Consider the following 20858-nt stretch of genomic DNA (forward strand, 5'->3'; position numbering starts at 1 on the left):
AAAGAAGACATTGGACAGTCAGGTCCAGATACCCAAAGATCCCTTTCTTCCAGCAGGAATTAAGGACCTCATTATGCCTGGGGATCCAGTCCATGTCCCACGGTTTGGAGACATCCAGCAGTGTTCTGTTATAACCTCACATTGTAACCAACAGGACACGTCTGTATAACTTTTATGTTGGTCGGTTGAAGTGCAACTATTAGAATGGCTAAAAAAAATCAGAAAGGGAAAGATCAGTCAAAGATTGCTTTCTTCATTGATCACCTTTGCTGTCTCTTCCTCAGAGCACAGACAAGTAACTAACTTGAAAAACCTATGCCAGGATTGGGAATTAAGGTTTTGATTCATTGCTGATGAAGAGTAGAAAACCTATGGCTGCAGGCCAGCCTACAGCTGAGGGACTCCTCAGTGCTTTGGGGCATGAACTGTTGCAAGCATCTTTCCTTCCTGGGAGAGGCTTGAGTTGGTATCATCTCCAAAACCTCCCTGAGTTTCACAGGCGCAGGCGTTTGGGTGCCCCTTCTCCTATCACCTATCCCAGCTTCTACCCTCTACCTATTTCTTTGCACCTCACATTTTCAAGATGATCTCTGTACCTCAGGTAAGACAAGGAGGAAGGAACACTGTGCCATTTCCCTTGTCCCCTTTCCAACTCCTGAATCATGAATTTTGGCTACAGATGTCAACATCTGCTGGTCAGTAAACTAACTCACTGGTATTTCTTCTGGTGGTGGACCAAAATAAGAACTCCTGGGGCCACGCCTGGTAAATAATGAGGGAACACACAAAATGCTGCTTGATTCAAGCTCTGCTTTATTAGAAAGAGCCTGAATACATGCAGTGATCCTACGACCCAGAGGATCCCCTTTCTATGTTATGCAGGGGTGATCACCCACTCATCATGTAAGAGGGTAGTACATCAGAGCCACTGATCTTAGTCTGAAGAAAACTCAGAACCTGTTACTTCGACCTCCTCAAATTGCATGTGGGTTTATCTGAAAGTCTTCCATTGGATGGAATAACAAAAGACAGAACTCTGGGGACCCTGCTCTGGAGGCAGTTGCGAACAAGTTTGCAAGTGCTTTGCTCAACAGGCGCTGCGCCTTCTCTCCATTCGAGGCTTAAGGTCTGAGGGCAGCAGCATACACTGGAAAGAGTGTTACCCTGTGACTATAAATGAAGATGTGTGTATCAATACTGCCATCTCTTTTGGCTTGAGCAACCCTGGACATGGGGCGAGGTCATCGTGCTTTCATGTGCTAGCCAGCGAGTGGATTCTCACACCCTTATCTGCTCTACGGGCTGAGGTGTCACTGTTTTCTCCTCTATCTGCATAACCACGTGTTGAGCAACAAGGATGCCATTCCAGAACTTCTGACTGCCTTGGGTGTGTGCTCCTTGCAGGAATTACTTCTGGGAATTGCTGCGAAGGGGCAAACACTATGGTTTCCAACAATTATGCTGCCGTACAGTGTGCATTTAGATGAATTGCATCATTTGGCCCCACATAATCCCTCCATTGTCAAGCAGCAGACACCTCTGCTATTTCAGCAGGGTGATCCACTCCTGGGAGCTGAGCGCTATTTGCGTGCCTGCAATGTTTATTTATAGTGAGTCCATGCCAGCGGGGAATTAGGGCTTATTTAATACTTTCCATTGTTTCCAAGTCATGGTAGCATTCATCAGACTCCCACAGCCCCGTGCCTTCATCACTCAGCCCCAGCACTCATTTCACTCAGCCGCATTCAGGACACGTTCCCTGATGTGTCCTTGTCAGAGTGAGAACTGCCGCACACCAGCTCCGCCCTTACTGCAGTGCAGCAGTGGTTGGCTGTGGGGCAGCAAAGCCTCCAGCAAGAGGGGATACAGATAACAGCTCAGAGAAACACTATGAAGGATTCTGCCTATTTTCACCTCTTGATGGTTTCCATGAGTGATGAATTTGGCTGCAGCAAGGAATGCCCCTCATTTAAACACGCTGGCTGGCAATCCTGCGCTGTATAGATGAGATATATTCCCAGCACACTGTACAGCCACACTGCAGCTGGGCACTGTACAGTGGCCATTAGCACTAATGAGCAGTGTGGCAGCTGTATGGGCTCCTCTTGGAGCAGAGCCTGCAGGAAGATGAGGGAGAAGATAGAAGTGTGAGTTGAAAGGGGAATGGATCAAAGGTTGTGACTGGCATTAGTGCCTTGCAGCAGGGCAGGGGTGATCTTCAGGTATGGAGCAGGGAGAGGTCGGCCATAGCAAACCGTTGCACCGGAGGAAACTGGGAATGAGGAAGAAGGCTGCAGACTGCACGTACACGTTCTCACACTGCTTTGCAAGCCCGAGCAGTGCTGTTTCCCATGGCTAGGCTGCAGGAGCGCATCCAGCTGTCTCTGCACAACTCTGTGCTAGAGGTTGAAGGTCAGGGGGATTGCATTCCATTTTGTCCTTCAAAGCTCATGAGCAGTGAGGGCACAAACAGAGCCCAAAGGCATTGGGCAGCTCAGCTCTGGTCCTGTGTCAGTCAGAAGTGCATGACCGTGGCAGTCTTTCATCTCAGCATTGCCCGACTCTCCCAAGGCCACCATGGCAGGTTTGTGTGTCATCCTGCCTTGGTATAGTGCTGGGAGTGTATCTAAGCTTGCAGATGCACATGCGATGGTGCTCCTGGCTGAAGGATCCAACTCACATTAAGAACATGCAGGGGCCTTCTGTGTGCATCATAGAATCATAGAATCACCAAGGTTGGAAAAGACCTCTAAGGTCATCCAGTCCAACTGCCCACCTATCACCAATATTTCCCTCTAAACCATGTCCCTTAGTACAACATCTAAATGTTTCTTTGACACCTCCAGGGACAGTGACTCCACCACCTCCCTGGGCAGCCCATTCCAGTGCCTGACCAATCTCTCAGAGAAGAACTATTTCCTAACATCCAACCTGAAGTGTGCCTTCACCTCCTAGCACGCAGCTGCCACATAGACAAAGGCAGTGACACTGTGGACAACTGAGCAATGGGCTGAAATGCTGGGGTGAAGGTGTTTGAGGATCCATGCGTTTGGTCATGGACTCACATTTCTAGGTCTGCATGCAGCACATTCCTCTGCTGTGTCTCTTGTGTCTTCACTTCCACGTCAATCACCGGGCACAGCTGTGCGGGTTCCCTGTTTGTTTTAGAGGCAGTGGAAGTGTTGAAGGAGCTGTGCCATGCAGGAAGCAAAGCCGCTGCCGCAGCTCTCAAAGTGCGATTACAGCGTCAGACACATGGGGAAGCCCTATCCTGGTCAATGCTGTGCACGCTCCTCAACAGGGGGAGGAAATATGCCTGGTATTTGTCCAAGCTTGTTGTAGGGTAGAGAGAAGGGCAGGCACAGTGCCCAGCAGTGGGGTGGGCGTTGCAGCACCCGGGGTGGTTTCTTCCATGAGCAATGGTTCCTCTCATTTCCAGGTGAACAGTTCACAAAATATTCACTCTGACGGTGCCTGGAGCTCTCCGAGCTATGGGAAGAGGGATGCAGTAGCACAGCTCAAACCCAAGGCGGTGCCCTCCTTCACAACCAGTAGGAAGAGCAAGCTGCATCTCCAGGGCTGGATTCATCTGGATTGTTTCAGAAATGTCCTTTTAAATGAATATCCCTACAGAGATGCATTCTTCTCCACTATCCTGAACAGTGAACATAAGCATGGCACCATTTGCTCAGTACAGGAGTGTGGGTCAGTTCGGAGCCCATCTCTACAGATAATTCAGTACTTCAGACCCCACCGAAGTGCAGAAGACCACAGTGGATAAGCCGAATGTATATAGCAGCAGAGATTTAGCAGCTGCAGGGTCTCACATGATCAGTACTAGAGGCTGGATTTACTAGAGCCTTTCTTCTCACTGCAGAAAGAACAGCACCCCCTGAGGGCCCACAAGCAGTACAGCAACGCAGCATCACCCCAACGAGCCCAGAGGCTGCAGCACCAGACACCAATCCCAGGAACTTGGGGCTGCCCATCTGTGGGGAGCAGCTGCTGTGCACAGTGGTCAGTGTGAAGCTATGCACCAGTGTAACACTCCAGACCCATCAGCAGCACGCTCCAGAGAGAAGCTCAGCAGAAATTTTCCTATCACTTTTCTCTCTGACACCAGGACACTGGTTGCTTGCATCTCTTCGGCCACAGAGCACATCTGGAAGTGGTCAAAAGAGTGTTCAGCCATAGCCATATGCTGTAAACCACATCGAGCATGTAAAAAGCAGAACACTTGGGTATCATAACCTTGAGACTCATATGTTGGAAAGGCTTGCATGGGTTGTGCACACATACAGCTGCATTACATCAAGCATTTTTATGTTGACCCACTTGAAACATACCACATCATGGAACCAACTCTGCAGCAGTCACTGGGGCCTCTGCTTTTCCCTACAGCACACAGAAAACCCAATTCTCCGAATGTGGAATGTGGAGCTGCCACCACAAGCAGCAGCCAGCTACATGGAGCTTGGCTAGGAACTGCCCAATGACGCAGAGGAGGAGGGGGATGGTGCTTTTGGGTTCTGCTCCTTGTGGTGGTCACAGGCACCTGTAAGGGACGACAGAACCCCAATGCTTCTGTGAGGGAAATATTCTCTGGATTGATGCTGTTCTCCTTCTGCCCTTAATTTACAAATAGCAGAAAATAGCAGCATCCCAGTTATGCGTTTGGTGGGCGTAAAGGGATGACTCATTAGCCTAATGGAGAGTTACCTGGTCAATAAGTGCATAGATTAGATGACAGTGAGTCACCACAGATTGTAGGCCTGGGTGGGACTGGTGCAGGTACCATTTTGTTGGGGATCAGTGTAGGGCAGAGGTGAGGATGGGTTCAGAGAAGGTGAGATGCTGTTTTATAGCTTAACTACAGAGCTGTATCTATAAGATACAGTCACCAGGCTCCCCTGAGTTCACTTCACCCAGCAACATCATCCAAACAGGGTCAGTTCTGCTGAATCATAGAAACATAGAATCATTAAAGACCACTAGGATCAGCAAGTCCAACCATCAGCCCATCACCACCAAGAAGAGGTTCTGGAGCTCTGTAGCTGTTTCCCTGCAGGAGCCATCCATGGTTGGATGCAGGCAGTAGCCCCCACTGATCCCACACAGGAGGGATGCAGTGTCCCTCATGCCTATGCCCCATTGCTGAAGGAATGCTGTGTGTGTTCCCTGAGGTCCAGGGCAGGGATTGTCACCGGGGGGCTAGAGATAATCTTTTGATTCAGAAGAAGATCTCATTACTTATGTTGGGCAAGCATTGGCTCCAGGTCAAAGTCTCATGCTTTTGGAGCAACCCATGGTTCTGATGCTGTTCCGAGGAGGAGGACTGTGGCCTGCTGCTGAGATACTTTGGTGTTCAGCAGCCACGAGATCCCAGGTCACTTGCTGGCCTGCAATTTCTGATGTATGTCAGAAAGTGAAATGACTCTGGCTATCAAGTGAGTACTCCCAGGATGGGAGGGAACCACACAACCTCGCAGGCATCACTAGACAAACAATTGCATGTGCTTTGGGAGAAAAGTCTCCACCCTGGAGCATGGTCTGTACCATGGCTCTACTCACAGTACTTTTCTAGGACTGAATTGGACAATCAGTCCAAAGTGCCACACATATAGCAGGATGCGGTAACTGGATGAAGTCATCCGGATGGCCTCATGATGATAGGGCACAGAGGTTCTATAGGGCACATTGCTCAACTCTCCTGGTGCTTTTCTGTATTTGGAGCAGCTGCTTTCCTGGAGGAAAACTGCCCAGGGTATCTAGTGAGGAAACAGCCAAACTAAAGATCTTGTTGGAGCAAATACCTGCAAACAAACTGCAACACAAAAGCTCTTCTGCTTTAACGGACACACAAAGCAGATGAGCCTACAGGAGAATATGACACAGCTGCATGTTCTGGCCCAGCTCTGCTTACTGAAAGGCCACAGCAGAACGTCAGCAGCTCATCCCTGCTGTGTCTCCACACTTCGGCTCTGTGTTCTACTGCTTTCAGGTAGAAGTTTGGTATTTAGCACACGTTTCACATCCACCCCACTGGCTTATTATGGACTCAGAAAGGTGGGCACAGAATTTTTTTTTTTCACAGAATTTGATGATTCTGAACGTAGCAGTCAGGACACAGCAGCTGTAAAATTTGACATACCCATTATCAGAAACTCAAACCAAGTTCTTCATGCTGCTCCTGTACCAGGCTTATACCTACAAGAAATGTTCATGCAAAAACGCCTTGAGGATGAGCACAGTGTGAGGAAGGCCCAGAGCTCAACCTGAACCCTCTCTGCTCTATAAATTGTTACAGATGTGACAGATCCCAACACAACATGGCTTAGAGGCAAACAAATCCCAATGGATTGGGATCCAATTGCCCAGATCCCATGGGCAATGTTCAGACACTGCTGACAAGAAGACTATGGGAAAGAAATATGCAATTAGAGAAGATCTGCACAGTTTCAAGTGAATGGTGAGTGCTCAGTGCTTTGTGATGAGGCATTTGGACTTGGACACATCAGGAATCAAGGACAGTAAAGGATCAAACATGTTCTTAATGTGTTTTTAACACTTTATGCTTCTTGACACTAGGAGAAGAGCACTGGTGGGTGCTGTGGCAGGAAGGAGAGTGCTCACATGCTGTAAGTCAGGCAAATGTTTCAGCACTTAATTAATTAAAGCTCTGGGACAGCACAAGTTTCATGAACAATAACCCTGTGTTTCACCACAGGATGCTTTCATTGTTCTGCATCAGGAAGACGTGATCCCATGGATAGAAGGATTCAGCACTGAAGAAGCTCCTTCAGCGGCATTTTGTCCCATACTGTGTTCAAGGCTAACAAACACTGAGGGTACTCCCTTTCTTTGTAGGCAAGAACCACGTCATCAATGCCAATGGGATAAAAGGTGTCTTATTGCCATGGTGCAGATGAAGTGGAACTGAAAGCAAGGCTGCAAAGCTGCTAAGAACCAGACCAATGAGGGGGAGAGTCAGTGCAAGTTAGGGCTTGGAGAGATCTTCTTGGCCATGAGTGGTGCTCTCCAGGGCGGGATATGCAGAGAGGAGACGTTGCCACAGAGAGCCTGTGGAGCAATGGCACAGAGAGCACGTGCATGGGCAGCAGCCAGAGCTTGGCACCATGGGTAAAGTGATTAACTAATGAGAAAATGCGAGATAAACCCATGATGGAAGCTGATAGGAGAATATTGACAGGTGGAGGATGGAACAGACCCTGGAAGCAGCAACCAGCAGCAATGAGGCAGAGTTGCTTTCCCAGGGCAGGTTACAGCCGGAGAGCAGTCAGCATTACAGACAGATGCAGAGATAAATCCTCTGATTTCCATACATTTGCTGTGCCACATCATTCCCAAACATCCTTTGATCTCAAGCCCTCTGTTGCTGTAATTACTGACGGATGGTTGATGTTCTGCACTGCTGTTGGGACATGCAAGCTCAGGGGCTGCTCCTAAAAGGCCACTCCACAGTACAGTTCCAGGAGAGTAAGAAGTTACCTTGGTCCCATCCGACCTCAATGCTCCTCCTCTCCTTTGTGCTAGCAATGGGAATGTCATCAACAGCACTGAGCCATGGGTAGATGCACTCAGACAGTGTCACATCAGCCCCAGCTCTGTGCCCTCTGCTCCTCTTAAGACCCTTTATTTGGCAGCACTCTGCCACCCTGCATCCCTGGCATGCTGGGACCTGAGCAGAGATGCTGTGCACCAGAGCTGGGTCCCGACTGCAGCCCTTCTGCCCACAACCAGAGCTCAGGTGCTGCCCACATTGCTCTGGTGTCCATCAGCCCCATGGGAGAGACCGAGGAAGCTCGGAGTGGCTGCAGGCACTCAGCTCATGTGGATCCATGTTGAGTTACCAACTTGACAACACCATTCACCATTCCTGCTGCTGGAAACCAGAGTCCCAAAACCAAAGCTCAGATTCTTCGGCATTACCTTTCTGCGGGAAAGGGCTCGTTTGGAGTCCTACTCCTGCTCAACCTCAGCAGATGTTGTAGGTCACTGCTGACTCTGCTTTGCAGACAACTCCTGTGACTGCTGACACCAATCAGTGAGTATGGCTCATCCAGGTCCATCTCAATGACAATGCAGATCCCTTATGGATGGAAGGAGCACCTGAGAGCTCCTATGCCTAGAAATAAGGTGCTGTACTCGCTCTGTGTCAATCAGGACAGGTCCCCACACAATGTAGGTGAAAAAAGATAACAGGATCAAAGTATCTATCAATAACGTGAGTGGCCCACAGCTCTATGCAGGGCTATAGGGAACAGCGCTTTTAGGTCACAGAAGTGTGACCTGTGCCAGAAGGAAGTTGCCCAAACATTTCCATTGCATTGTTCCTTTCCTTAATTTCGCCTTCATGGTGCATCAGCTCCAAAGGGTCAATTATGTTTCCCAAAGGTGAATATTTCTGTAATGACACCAGGCACACAGTTACACTAAACGTGCCCTCAACCCAATACTGGGACATGGGAAAAACCTTGGGTATAGCTGAGCACCTTCATCTGATGACAGCCCTTCATTTCAGTTAATTATGCTCTTCAGACCTGGGTCAACTCTGAAACCTGTGGCACCCATGGGGAGAAGTGGCACACAGCAGTGCTGCAGGACACAGAGGAGACTCATGGCACTGCTCCTGGGAGCTGGGTCACTCCTCCAGCCTCTGTCTGGTGGCTGCTGCTCCAGCCTCCTGCTGCAATATTGGGTTTGTTCCTGGAGATCCCTTGTACACTTGCGAGCACATTTCCTTAGCATGGAGGTACTGTGGAGGTGTTTCCTTTGACCTGAAGCTACAGCAATAAATGTGAATTAGAGACAGATTAAAGGTGCAGTCATGCATATGTGTATCCACACACACACAAAACCATCTCTGAGGTGCAGTGTTTCAGTCACATCCCATAAATGTCCTAAGTGCACCTCCAGGACGCATTGCAGCCCTTCACCATAAAGATACAGTTCTACCTGGACTCATGTAAGGCCTTTGACATGGTCCTGCAGGGCACTGTGTTCCTGGAGCCACTGGTAGTGCCTCTATTGGAGCAACAGCAGGGATCTCCATCCCACAGGATTTGAAGCTCTCCCTCTCCTGGACAGAAGCATACCTCAGCCACACCAGAGCCCTGTGAGATGTGAGTGGAGCTGCACCCAGTGCTGTGCTCAAGGACTGCCTCACATCAGTCTGTGCTGCAAACAGAGCGGGCGCTTCTGAGCTCCTCCATATGCACTGGAGTCCAGAGATGCCCAAGATCAGCTGTGCATGCAGGAACACCGCCTTAACCTGCTTTGGGCTCAGAGTTATCAGACCTAGGCAGCAGAGTTTGAGATTTTGAGTTGCTTTTGCCCCCAAGCTCTGTTTAAATCCAAAAGTTGACATCGAGCAAGCTCTGGAATGCTGACATCCATGGAACCTTTGGAGATCCATCTCAGGAGTTCTCAGCCCAAACCCGGCGCTCCTCCAGCTACGGGCACTGTGCCGTGCGTGGAAACATCGGGACCTCTGGTGGCCACACTGTGTGAGCATTCACCTTTGTGCTATGTGCCAGGAGGAGTGAGGAGCAGCCACCCCAGGAGCTCTGTGTGCTGTCCGAGGCCATGGCTGCTGCAGGGCTTTGGGGAGCAGCAGCCCCATTCAGAACTCTCAGCAGACAGCAGGGATATCGGCCCATCCCCAAGCACACCACTGGGCCATAGCTCCTTCAGTAACACTGCTCCCAAAACATTGTCCCACACTGAACTGCAGCACTGCAGCACCTCCTCTGTGGTCCTTCTGCAGCTGGTGCCCCTCCAGCATACACAAAGGAAGCATCTGCCTTCAGAACACTCCTTCCAAACATCTCATGTCACACAAACAGGATGTACTCATAGTAAGCCACATGTCTACCTCTGTTCTAAATCAAATCATCCTATGCTTAAGGAACTGCTGTGAGTTTCCCAGACACATGTTCAGCAGCTGCTGAAGTCCACACAGCTGGAAAAAGCCAAAGCTGAGCCATTGCCACTGGGTGCTCATTTGCTGAGACACCTCCAGTTCAGTGCCTGTTACTATTTTCATCTTAATGCCTGACTGCATCTTAGACCATTTTATATACATATTACGATATATTTTTTTAAAACAGGACAAGAGCATTCAGTGAGCTCCAAGCGGCCATACTGATTGTTGTTACCAAAAATGAAACTGATAAGTTTAGTCTATTCAGTATTTTCTTTTTAAATTTCATCTTTTATTCACTCTTGACGAGTCCATGAGTTATAGCAATCAGAGCATTTCTCATCTCCTTCCTGAAGCAGCCAACAGAACGTCTACTGATGCTTACGCTGATGTGGCAGCGCATCAGATCCTTACCCAAGTACATTGTCTTGGTTTTTCCAGAGAGATTCTGCTTATCAATGCTGCTACCTTTCTGGTGTGGATTCCCATGGAACCTCTCCAACGTAGGTACCAAACGCAGCCACGGCACGTGCCAAGGCACCACACTATGAACATACGTTTGGAGCCACAACCCTGGATCTGCAGACCCAACCCTGGGGAGGGCTGTGGGCAGTGCATATCGCAGCCACTCTGATCCTTCCACCTCTTCGAAGGAAGCCATAGACTACTCTGGAGCTCCATGAGGAGGGCAGAGGCAATGACTCCAGGGGACAGCAGTTAAACCAAACACTTCTGTATTTAATTAACAGTTCCAGAAGCTCAGAATGCAGACAAACGCACAGAGCTCTGCCCATGACAACTCACTGTGCAGCACCACCGCCATCCCATGCCTCAAGCGCTGTCCACAGCAACTCCTGAACAGGAACAACATGGGGTGCTCATGTAGAACTGAACAGCAGTGTCTATTTGCTTCACACCGCAGAGGCTCCCAATACCTCAGTAACATTGCTCAGCCCAGCAGTTGCCACCTTCCCTCTGCTCCCTGCACGTAGATATTTTGCTGTGTACACCAATAACAGATTTCCCCCCACTAACAATGCCATCCTATGTCCATGGTGACACACACCGGAACGTCAGTCCTGCTCCTCTTCATCCCCATCCTCATCTTCATCTGCTTGATCTCCAGATTCAATGTCATCTTCATCCTCCACCTGAAATTAAGGTGATCTGTGGTGAGCAATGACATCCTCCCTTCTACCCTTCACATGTAACAATGAGCTCCACAAGCACTTCAGCTTTCCATGCAGTTCTGTGCAGTGCTTTGCAATGCCACCAATGGAACTGTTCCATGTCTGCTGGGCTGGCTTTCCTCTTCCTGTCCTATTCCTGGAAAAATTCCTCAGCTACAGTGATAGCTCTACACTCACCACAAATACCCCACCGAGACTGACATCTCATTCATACAGCTAGAGCGAGAGCAGATCAACTGTTACTTCCTCAAAAACAAAAAGGCACCAAAAAGGATTGGTTAAATTACTGCCGTGCCCAGGCTGCCTGAGACCTTACTCAACTCCTTGATTTGCTCACCGGCATTCCCAGGTCCTTCAGTTTGCTCCTGAGGGCAGACAGCTTCTGGTCCTGGTCCGCGAGCAGCACTAGCAGGTCATCCTGCTCCTTCTTGGCCTCAGCCACCTCCTGCTGCAGTTTGCTCTTCTCATCCTGAAGGATAGCCACCGTGCTGCTGGAGGAGTCCAACTGCTGCTGCAGTGACGCTTTTTCCTCTGAAAGGGCTTTGACTTGACTCTGGCAATAGGACAAACACCACGCTGAAATCCCCCAGAGAGTAGAGGCGGACATCTCCCTTGCATTGCACACTGCACAGTGGTGGTGGTACGACCCCCCAGCCCCAGCCCTTCCTGCTGCATGGCCCACGGCTGTGGGCTGAGGCCCGAGGATGGCTCTGTGCTCGCATGACTGACCTGCAGCTCCCCCAGCTCCTGCAGCAGCCGGCCCTCCTTCTCTGAGCTCTTCGATGCACCGCTGGCACCTGACACGCGATCTACAGCTGTGTTCTGCAGAAAGGAAGATAGGATCAGAAGCACCCTCACATTGTGCTTGAGCACAACCACCACACGATGCTGTCCTTCCAATTGTGCATGTGCCCATGGACCTACAGCATTAGCCATTGGATCTGCTGGGAACCATGGCAGCAGTGTGCTCATGCAGTGTGCTAATGAGTGTTCAGCTTCAACACTCATTTTCTAATGCCATGGTCTCGTGCTAAGGACACACTCACTTTGTTCTAAGCTATTCTCTAAGGCTTTAGTGGGAAATCTTTTCAATAAACAACTAAAGTTCCAAAGCAGTTGGAGGTCTGCACAGACAGATGGAGCTGCTGTTGGCCAAACTGTTGTGTGTCCATTTCCAAACTCACACCCTCAGATATTAGAGAGAATAACTATCTCTCAACTGTACAAAAATGTCATGGGAGAATTCTGGAGTTCTGGTCATGGTATAAGCTCAAAGCACTGAATAACGGATTCCTGTGTTAAAACCACTATGAGCAATGTCCTCATAGGACACTGACTGCAGTCAGTGCAGTCAGGTTTCCTCCTGCCTCAGAAAGGATTTCTCTAGATCACCCATTGCTTCATTTAACACTGCTGGAATTCCTTGCTGATGGGTGCTGTCACAAGTCTGGTGCAGGGAGAGAGCTACCAAGAGCTCAGCAGGAAGGTTTTGTCCCCAAAGGAAAGATAAGGTGGTATGTCACCGGTACCATGGCTTGTAGCTTCTGGTTCTCAGTCTGAAGCTTCGAGATCTCCGCAGCCTGCAATTGGATCTGAGTCCTGAGCAGCTCTAATTCCTTTGGGAAGAAAAAAAGAAATGCACTTTTAACTTGAGACAGCGCAGCAATTCTTCACACCAAGCTACTGTTAATTTAAATCTACCAGGGCAATTGCTTCCCAGCCTCAATTTCCCAATCACAATGTCCAGTCCATTTCTGAAACACTGCCAGGTATTTGTTGAGGAGGAGCCACCTGAAATCATGGAGCCAACAGGCATGCAGGCACTTACTCTGTACTGTGAATCCCACACTTGGGAACCTTCCTATAACCATTTGACTATATTTTGCAATGGAAAACAAAAGATTCTCCCGAGTCTTGTATGTGAACTGAATTTCTGCTGCTGGCATGAAGCTGCTCGGCAAAAGTAACAGGTTTGTTTTTAGGTACATCATCTCAGTGCTCTGAGATTGGTACCACCACCAAAAAGAGGGCCATCAATGACACCATGGAGCTCAGGACTCCATCCTCACCTCTGTAGCCAGACACAGCTTCTGTCCAATCCTGAGCTACTGCTGCTCACACAGCTCTGCTGAAAGCACACCGCTCACCTTTTGCAGTTCAGTACTGTGTTCCACGCCTCCAGAGCTGCTCGGCTGTGAGGATTGTTCTGTCCCCATTTCCAGCTGCAAGGACTTCTGTAATAGCAATGGGAACATCAAACACAGAGCTATACAGAGTAAATACAGTTCTGTGGTCTAAATGCAAAGTGAGATCCTACAGCACCAAAGCTCACAGCTACATAGGTTACTCCCAGGAACAGTCTCTGCTTGAGCCATCCCTCACCATATTTGTTATCATCAGCTAAGGTTGCATGATGCCATTACAGGGATGGCCTCTGCTGTACAAGGGAAAAAAAAAATGGAAAAAGCATAGCACAGCCCTGTCACCCAGTTCTGCTGCGATTACTGGTTCTTGTCAGCTTTTTGGCTCTCACCAGGTTCTCAATCACAGCATCCTTCTCCTTCAGCTGCCCCTGCAGCTGCTCATGCCTGTTCCTCCAGTCCTCCAGCTCCTCTCGCAGTTTGCTCACTTCTTCCAGCTGAATGCCATTCACCTGCAGGGTGTCGCCGTGGGAATTGTGGTGCTGTGTGTCCTTTCCTAGCAGACAGTTTATAGCAAAGGTCAGTGACATCATTTAAAGTGTTTATCCCAAAAATGAATTGACTCATTCCCCCCTTCCTGCCCCTAACTGAAGAACCCAACTGCAGGGAATTGTTCAGTGCTGCCAGAAGTCCCGTATAGAGCTCTCTCTTGTCATTGTCTTCTCTTGATGGATGTATTTGTTCTATAGCTTGTCACAGCCTACACAAGATCTCCAGTACCAGTGAGGCCACAGTTCATTATTTCTCTTGAAGCATACCTAGCTGCACTTTAAGGAGGTTGTATTGATCCTTATGCTGCTGGATCTGCGACACTTGCTGCGTGACTGTCACCTGAAGCTGCTCGTTTTGAGATTTTAATGTGCTGATTTGTTGTTTTAACTCCTCAAGCTCCTGATCCTGGAAAAGAAAAGAGAGCACTTGCAGTAATACTGGAATACAGCACTGTAGGAAACGAAAAGAAGAGCAAACTCTTTCCTAGAACACAAAGCACTGTTCAGTGGGGCTGTCAGTTCTGCCTGTGACAAAAAAGCAGGAGGATTCCATGCCAATCCAGACAGGATTCCTGGGGCAAGGGCTGGGGGGAGAAAGCAGCAGTTTGGTACAGAGCCCAGCTCCTTCCAGACCTGTGGAAAAGAGCTCCTGCATCCCCGCACCAGGGAGGGGAAGAGAAGGAAGAGACAGGAAATCTTGTCCTTAGGCTTTTCTTTGCTCCCACTGCAGCCTACACACATGTGGTTTGCTCACAAAGCCTTAGAAGCAGCAGTGGTATCTGCAGTCAGAACACGCTCAATAAACCTCACTGGAGGTGTGAAGGTATTACTTAACCCCAGCTGCACTGTTACAGGTTGCAGCCATGGCAGGTCCCTGAGCTATGGGGAGCTACTGCATTCCCCATTAGAAAAGTTACTAAGCTCTGCTCCTCAACCATTTCCTCTTTCAGCCACATTTCAGCCATCACCTTCTGAAAGGTAGGAGCATAGAGAGCATGGTGCCACTGCTCCTCACCTGTTCTCTGATGACCTTTTTGTAGTGGGTCACTATGTTGTCATGCTGCTCCAGGGTCTTCTTGACCTCCTCCTCTTTTTTATCTTCTTCACTGGACTTGTAGATAGCTTTACTTATGACACCTGCCAACAACAGCTGCTGTCAGCCACAGCCTGCTTCATTCAACTGTTTTATCCTCATAGCAGTTCCAGCCTCCCCCAGTGCAACTCAGTTTATGAAATGATAAACACAGTGTGTACTTTGGAGAAAATACAGTGGTCACACACAGTTAAAGAACAGAAGAGAGGATAACTGCATTTTAACTCCATCACACTGCTGTTAATGGGACATTCAGTGGTTCAGCCATCAGCTCATCACAAGGAATACAGAAACAAGCACAGTGTCTCTCACCCTCCAGTTCCTTCACCAGCTTGGTGAATTCATGATCGAACATCATTTGCTCGGGGCTGGAGAAGCCAGGCTGTGGCTTCTGTGCAGCTCTGGAATACAGCTCGTGCTTGCTGATGAAGCCGAGCTTCTCAACGAAGTTCTCCCGGCCAATCCTCTTCTCAATGAGCTGCTTCAGCTTCTCTCTGAAAGGAGGATACACATCACAGGTGAGGCATTGGAACAGGCTGCCCAGGGAGGTGATGGAGTCACTGTCCCTGTTCAAGAACCATGGAGATGTGGCACTGAGGGACGTGGTTAGTGGGCATGGTGGGGGTGGGTTGGCGATTGGACTTGGTGACCTTAGAGGACATTTCAAACCATTTTATGAAGTCTGTGATTCTACTCTACAATGCCACGCTTGAGAGAAACAATAAAACAGAACAGCTGTTTCCCCAGTTACAACTGCGACTATCCACAGTAGCATTTAATAGCCAACATTGCTCAGTGTGCCATTTGCTCACAGCTGAAGAATGCACAGTTATGAAGCAGAGCAATGTTCTGGAAGGAACACACATGGCAAACAGTCAGCCAAACGTTCCCAACCCTTCAAACACCATCTGCCCCTCCGACAGCCCTTCCCCACAGCCCGCTCTTGCTCCCACAGCACACTCACTTCCTGTAGTTTTCCAGAGAGTTGTCGTTGTAGTAGATGGAGATGCCAAGCAGCAGCGCACAGAGGCCCTGCACCAGCTGCTCCTCCTCTCCCAGGTTCTCAGCGATCTGTCCTGTCAGCTGCAGCTCTCATTAAGGACGCTGGAGATATTCCATAAGCACAGTGCATACACAGTACTTTGTTCTAAAGTTGGCTTTTAGCACCTGCCCCAGTGTGTTTGCTTTCATACCAACAAGTATCCCCGCAAACTGACTGACTTAAAGATTTGATTTTAACAGGAATAATCCAAGTGACTTCCAGGCAAGTGATGCTAAACTGCAGACATGCCAAGGATACAAAGGGCACGTTGGCTGGGTTGTGCAGGAAGTGCGTGACAGCAATGGAGCAGTTGCTTAGCCATGTGCAGAGCAGCATCAGCAGTCCGACTCGGGTCTGCACTTTGCTGCCCTGAAAGGAACAAAATCCCCATCATTCCCTTCTCACAATGAAAGGCTCTTATAGCCCAAAGAGCCGCACCAATCCACAACTCACCTTTTCACTCATGTAAAAAACCACAAGTCACGCCTTTGACAATCCCCATTTGTTAGTTCTGCTGAGCACAGCTCTATGACACAAGTATGAACCCATTCATTTTAGCTGTTCTCAGCGCAAACCAACAAGCAACACAGATGTCAAATGTGACTCAATGCAAATTAGCATCAATAGAAAACCATAACCAATTAGTTCTGCATTTATATTAATACCGGGGTAACATGAAGGAACACACACACAGCTCTGTAAGGAAGGAACGAGGTGCAAAACCTCAGCTGAGGATTCCCTTTAAGTACACTGCTATAACACCTCCATGTGCTGCTGCCCAAGAACTGTCATGTATTCCTAACGTGTACATTACACCAGTAGGGGAGTGCTAATTGCAGCGTTGAATGCGGAGTGCTGAGATTTGCAGTATGTCATGACCCTTGGGAGAAACAATCTTTTTCAAGAGGGCAAAAAAATCCACCACTGAATGACTCAGACTGTTGCACTGACCCTAACACTGTGCACATGGGCAGGAGAGTATTTGGTGCTGCCTTCATCATCTTCCCCCTCACTTCCAGAGGTCCAGGAGCCACATCAGAACAGCACAGAATACAGCCACCAGTACTGCACAGCACCTGCCAGCTTGGTGTGCACAATAAGCACTGCATGGTGCGTTAGCAATCACTGCTCAGGGTTTGTCCACAGCTTTTCTGTGACAAGGCTGTGTTGCATTGACACACAAATTCCCTTCCCTGCTGCCTGCACTTCAGCTGCATACCACAGCTGCTTCCTGCTGACCCACACCTCCCTACAATGCTGCCCAGTCCCACTGAATCCCACTCTCTTCTTTGCTCTTCCTCTCCCCAAGAGCAGCCCATTTGGCTTTCAGCACTCCCACTGTGCAGCTCCCTTCCTACCACACACTACGTCATGAGATCACAACCTCCGCGAACTGCAACATTTCCATCTACCTGCTGAGTTCTTCCCAAGTCTTCCAGATTAGAATCTGGATCACAGAACAATATGGGTTGGAAGGGGCCTCTGGAGATCATCTAGTCCAGTCCCCTGCTAAAGCACATTACCTACAGTAGGTTGAGTAGGAAAGCATCCAGGCGGGCTTTGATTATCTCCAGGGAAGGAGACTACACCACTCCTCTGAGCAGCCAGATCTAGTGCTCTCATTCTCACAGTAGAGAAGTTCTTCCTCATGTTTGTATGGAACTTCCTGTATTAAAGTTTTGCCTATTGTCCCTTGTTCTGTCACCACACACCACTGAAAAGAGCCTGGCCTCATCCACTTCACTGCTGCATTCTAGATATTTATAAATAGTGAAGAGATTCCCTCCCAGTCTTCTCCAGGCTGAACAGCCCCTGCTCTCTCAGCCTTTCCTCGTAAGGGTGATGCTCCAGGCCTCTAATCATCTTTGTAGCCCTCTGCTGGACTCTCTCCAGTAGTTCCCTTTCTTTCTGGAGCTGGGAAGCCCAGAACTAGACACAATTCTCCAGCTGTGGCCTCACAGAGCAGTGTAGAGCGGGAGGATCATCTCCCTCGACCTGCTGGCCATACTCTTTGTAATGCATCCCAGGGTCCCATTTGCCTTCTTGGCCACAAGGGCACACTGCTGGCTGATGGTCAACCACTCGTCAACTGTTGGTCAACCAGGATACCACTGGCACTGTTGGACACAAAGGCATGCTGCTGGCTCATGGTCACCCTGTTGGCCACTAGGACCCCCAGGTCCTTCTCTGCAGAGCTCCTTTTCAGCAGCTCAGCCCCTAGCCTGTACAGATGCATACTGATTAAATGTATTAACATGGCACAGCCAACTGCATAACTTGGTGTGGTACAGAAACCCCTGTGAAGAACATGCCCTAACGTTCCCACCTGCAAGTGCCACTAACCAATGGACAGGCAGACTGCTCATTTTTCCCCATTAGCTTTTCCTTACACATCAGGCCAGCTCCAAACCAAAAGGAGCTGGGAACTCCTTTCCCCAAAGCTCCTGCCCTATAGAAAACACTACGGCATACATGTATGTACAATATAGGAAGTGGCTGCAGTGCAGGCTCAGCACGAGTTTGCTTTAGGAGCCAGGAGATCAGCAGCACATTCCCAGCTTGGATGGTACCAGGAGCTGGCTGCAGGAAGCCTGTGCACACAGTATTTCTGACAGCAGTAATTCATCTTACAAGGACATCCATGAGGTGGATAGGTGGTGAATGAGTATGCCCCGTGGAAAGAAAGCACCCGTGTATCCCAAGATCCTTTTCCCAGAGTGTTGTGGAGCACCCCCAGAAGACACAGAAAGAAGTGGTTACGGCTATGCCAGGAAAAACCAAATCCAACTGCAACACAGAGCTGTGAGTGGGAACACATGGAGGAGCAGTTAGGGAAACCTCCCAGCAAACTCAAGGCAAAAGAAAAGGCCACTTTAGGCAAGGAAGTGCCACAGTTGTGCCAACAGATACATACCCGTCTGTCGATCTTATCGCCCTGCAAGTTACACATATGTTACTCAGGAACTAGGAGCAGAACACGTTGCAGAAACATTCCCCAAAGTCTGAATCCCCAGCACCACCAACCAAGCTCTGCTGATGGAAAAGCAGAATATGCTGCTTCTCCCCACCCATAAGCATACGGGGCTTTAAGCAAGTCCTAAAATCAGGAGGAAAGAGCCTTCCCTCTCCTCAGGCTGATACTAATCCTTCCTGCGATACACCTGCTCAGGAAGAATGTTTTTCCCAAACACGTGGAGTTTCAGCCCAAGGCCAGGCTGGAGGGTGCTGTACCTGTGAGAGTATGTTGGTGCACTGTTGCAGCAGCGACACGGGTGGGTTGCCGATGCTCGTCGCCAGCTGCACCCGCAGGAGCTGCTCCTTCAGAGCGGCATTCTCCTGCAGTGCGTGGGCCAGGGCCACAGCAGCACACCAGTTGGAAAGCGAGTCCGTGGAGAAGAGGCCCCCGCAGAGCAGTTGCCCGGCTGACACAGAGCTCCCTGTGGCTGCCAGAGAGGCCAAAGGCACACAGCAGATTAGCACAAGCCAGACAATCAGCTAAATATGTACGACGTAAGCCTAAGGCTAATACACAGAAAAATTAAAGGCCATCTATTTCAAGTTTTGGAGAAATCATAACCAAATCATTGTGCTTGGATCTGACACTCAATTGCAGAGAAATAATTCTGCAGAACATAACAGCTGATGCAGTAAGAAATTCTTCTAGATCACAACTCTCTCTGTGGAGGTGATTGTCTGCATACCGTCAATGGTCGATGGCAGAAGTGTTGAGACAATTTCCCCTTGTCCTTTGTGGTTTTTGTACAAAAAGCACTGGAAGCAATAGAGCACAGCACAGCGGAGCACAAAGGGCTGCCTCTCGTTCACCATGGACATCAGCAGCACCACGATGGCGGGCCTGTTGGCAATGGAAAGGAAAGCCATGAGGACAGAACTGGCGTGTGGAAAGAACAGCTGATGAACAACGAGGGGTGTTCTAGAATCATAGAATGGCTCGAGTTGGAAGTGACCTTAAAGATTATCCAGTTCTAGCCCCCAGACGACCCAGCTGTTGTCTTGTCTTGAATGTACAAGTCCTTTAGAGGACACTGCCATTGCCTGTACAACACATCATTACTCTACACAGTTATACACGTCTCTTCCCCTACCTTGGTGGGTTTGAAGGTGCATTCACAGAAGCAAAGTAGTCCTGGTTCATCTGGCACCCTCGGATGACCTCTGACACAGTGTTAATGGTCTGCAAAGAGGGCAGAGAAAAAATGAAACAGGTCAATAGCTACATATTTTGTAGTTCAGTAAGAGCAATGACTACACACACCACAATTATTCAGCTTGACAGCTTGCTATTGGAAAAATTTGCTCCCTCTTACCTCTGTCAGGATATCAGCAGGAACTCCGGTTGCCATCAGGATGGTACAGAGCTGCTGTAGCAACCCACAGTGAAACATGGCCTTCTGGCAGCTGGTGGTAGCACCTGGGGGGTTCGTGGGGGACACAAGCACCCGGACGAGCTAGGGAGAAAAAGTGCGTATGTGAGGAGAGCCTGAGAGCTTCCAAAACACAGAATTAAATTCACCCATTTGATTCTGAGTTTGGTGTAGCTCTCCAGAATTCTGAAGTATGTGACCCCAGTGCACATGTTGCAACTCAGTAGTAAGAAATGAGGCTGTAACTGTCTTACTATTTGGCTCACCATAACTGCATACGAACTCATAAAGGAGGATTCTGTATCAAACATCCCTGGTGATAATTCCAATCACTGTTATATCATAAGTTACATGCAGTGAACTTATTTGACATGCCATCCACTGCAAGGTCACAATTTGGAATCGGCACTTTCAGCGGGAGGGGTATCTCACTGATATGGGTACACTGTTACTGAACTGCAGAGAACATTTCTCAGGTGTTACATTGTGTATATCCTTCACTGCAAGGTGTGC

General features: G+C 49.1%; 1 protein-coding gene across 9 annotated transcripts in view; it reads right to left on the bottom strand.

Annotated features, from left to right (window-relative positions):
- USO1 (USO1 vesicle transport factor) overlaps window positions 6546–20858 on the bottom strand; it is a 31880-nt gene continuing 17567 nt past the window's right edge. For 2 of the 9 annotated variants that reach the window (XM_021397375.1, XM_021397373.1), the window contains 16 exons: window positions 20289–20429; window positions 20067–20155; window positions 19662–19816; window positions 19192–19397; window positions 18875–18895; window positions 16219–16329; window positions 15883–16001; window positions 15231–15412; window positions 14841–14962; window positions 14093–14231; window positions 13667–13830; window positions 13281–13367; window positions 12663–12749; window positions 11863–11955; window positions 11471–11686; window positions 10219–11094 (listed from right to left, as the gene is read on the bottom strand). In XM_021397375.1, coding sequence (XP_021253050.1) covers window positions 11017–11094; window positions 11471–11686; window positions 11863–11955; window positions 12663–12749; window positions 13281–13367; window positions 13667–13830; window positions 14093–14231; window positions 14841–14962; window positions 15231–15412; window positions 15883–16001; window positions 16219–16329; window positions 18875–18895; window positions 19192–19397; window positions 19662–19816; window positions 20067–20155; window positions 20289–20429 — 2010 coding nt within the window. In that variant the 3' untranslated portion in view covers window positions 10219–11016. Of the gene's footprint in view, window positions 8805–10206; window positions 11095–11470; window positions 11687–11862; window positions 11956–12662; window positions 12750–13280; window positions 13368–13666; window positions 13831–14092; window positions 14232–14840; window positions 14963–15230; window positions 15413–15882; window positions 16002–16218; window positions 16330–18874; window positions 18896–19191; window positions 19404–19661; window positions 19817–20066; window positions 20156–20288; window positions 20430–20858 lie in introns of those variants that run through there. The other 7 variants (XM_021397374.1, XM_021397370.1, XM_021397377.1 and 4 more) reach the window with 5 other exon arrangements.

Source organism: Numida meleagris, chromosome 4, assembly GCF_002078875.1.
Source record: "Numida meleagris isolate 19003 breed g44 Domestic line chromosome 4, NumMel1.0, whole genome shotgun sequence".
Classification (NCBI taxonomy): domain Eukaryota; kingdom Metazoa; phylum Chordata; class Aves; order Galliformes; family Numididae; genus Numida; species Numida meleagris.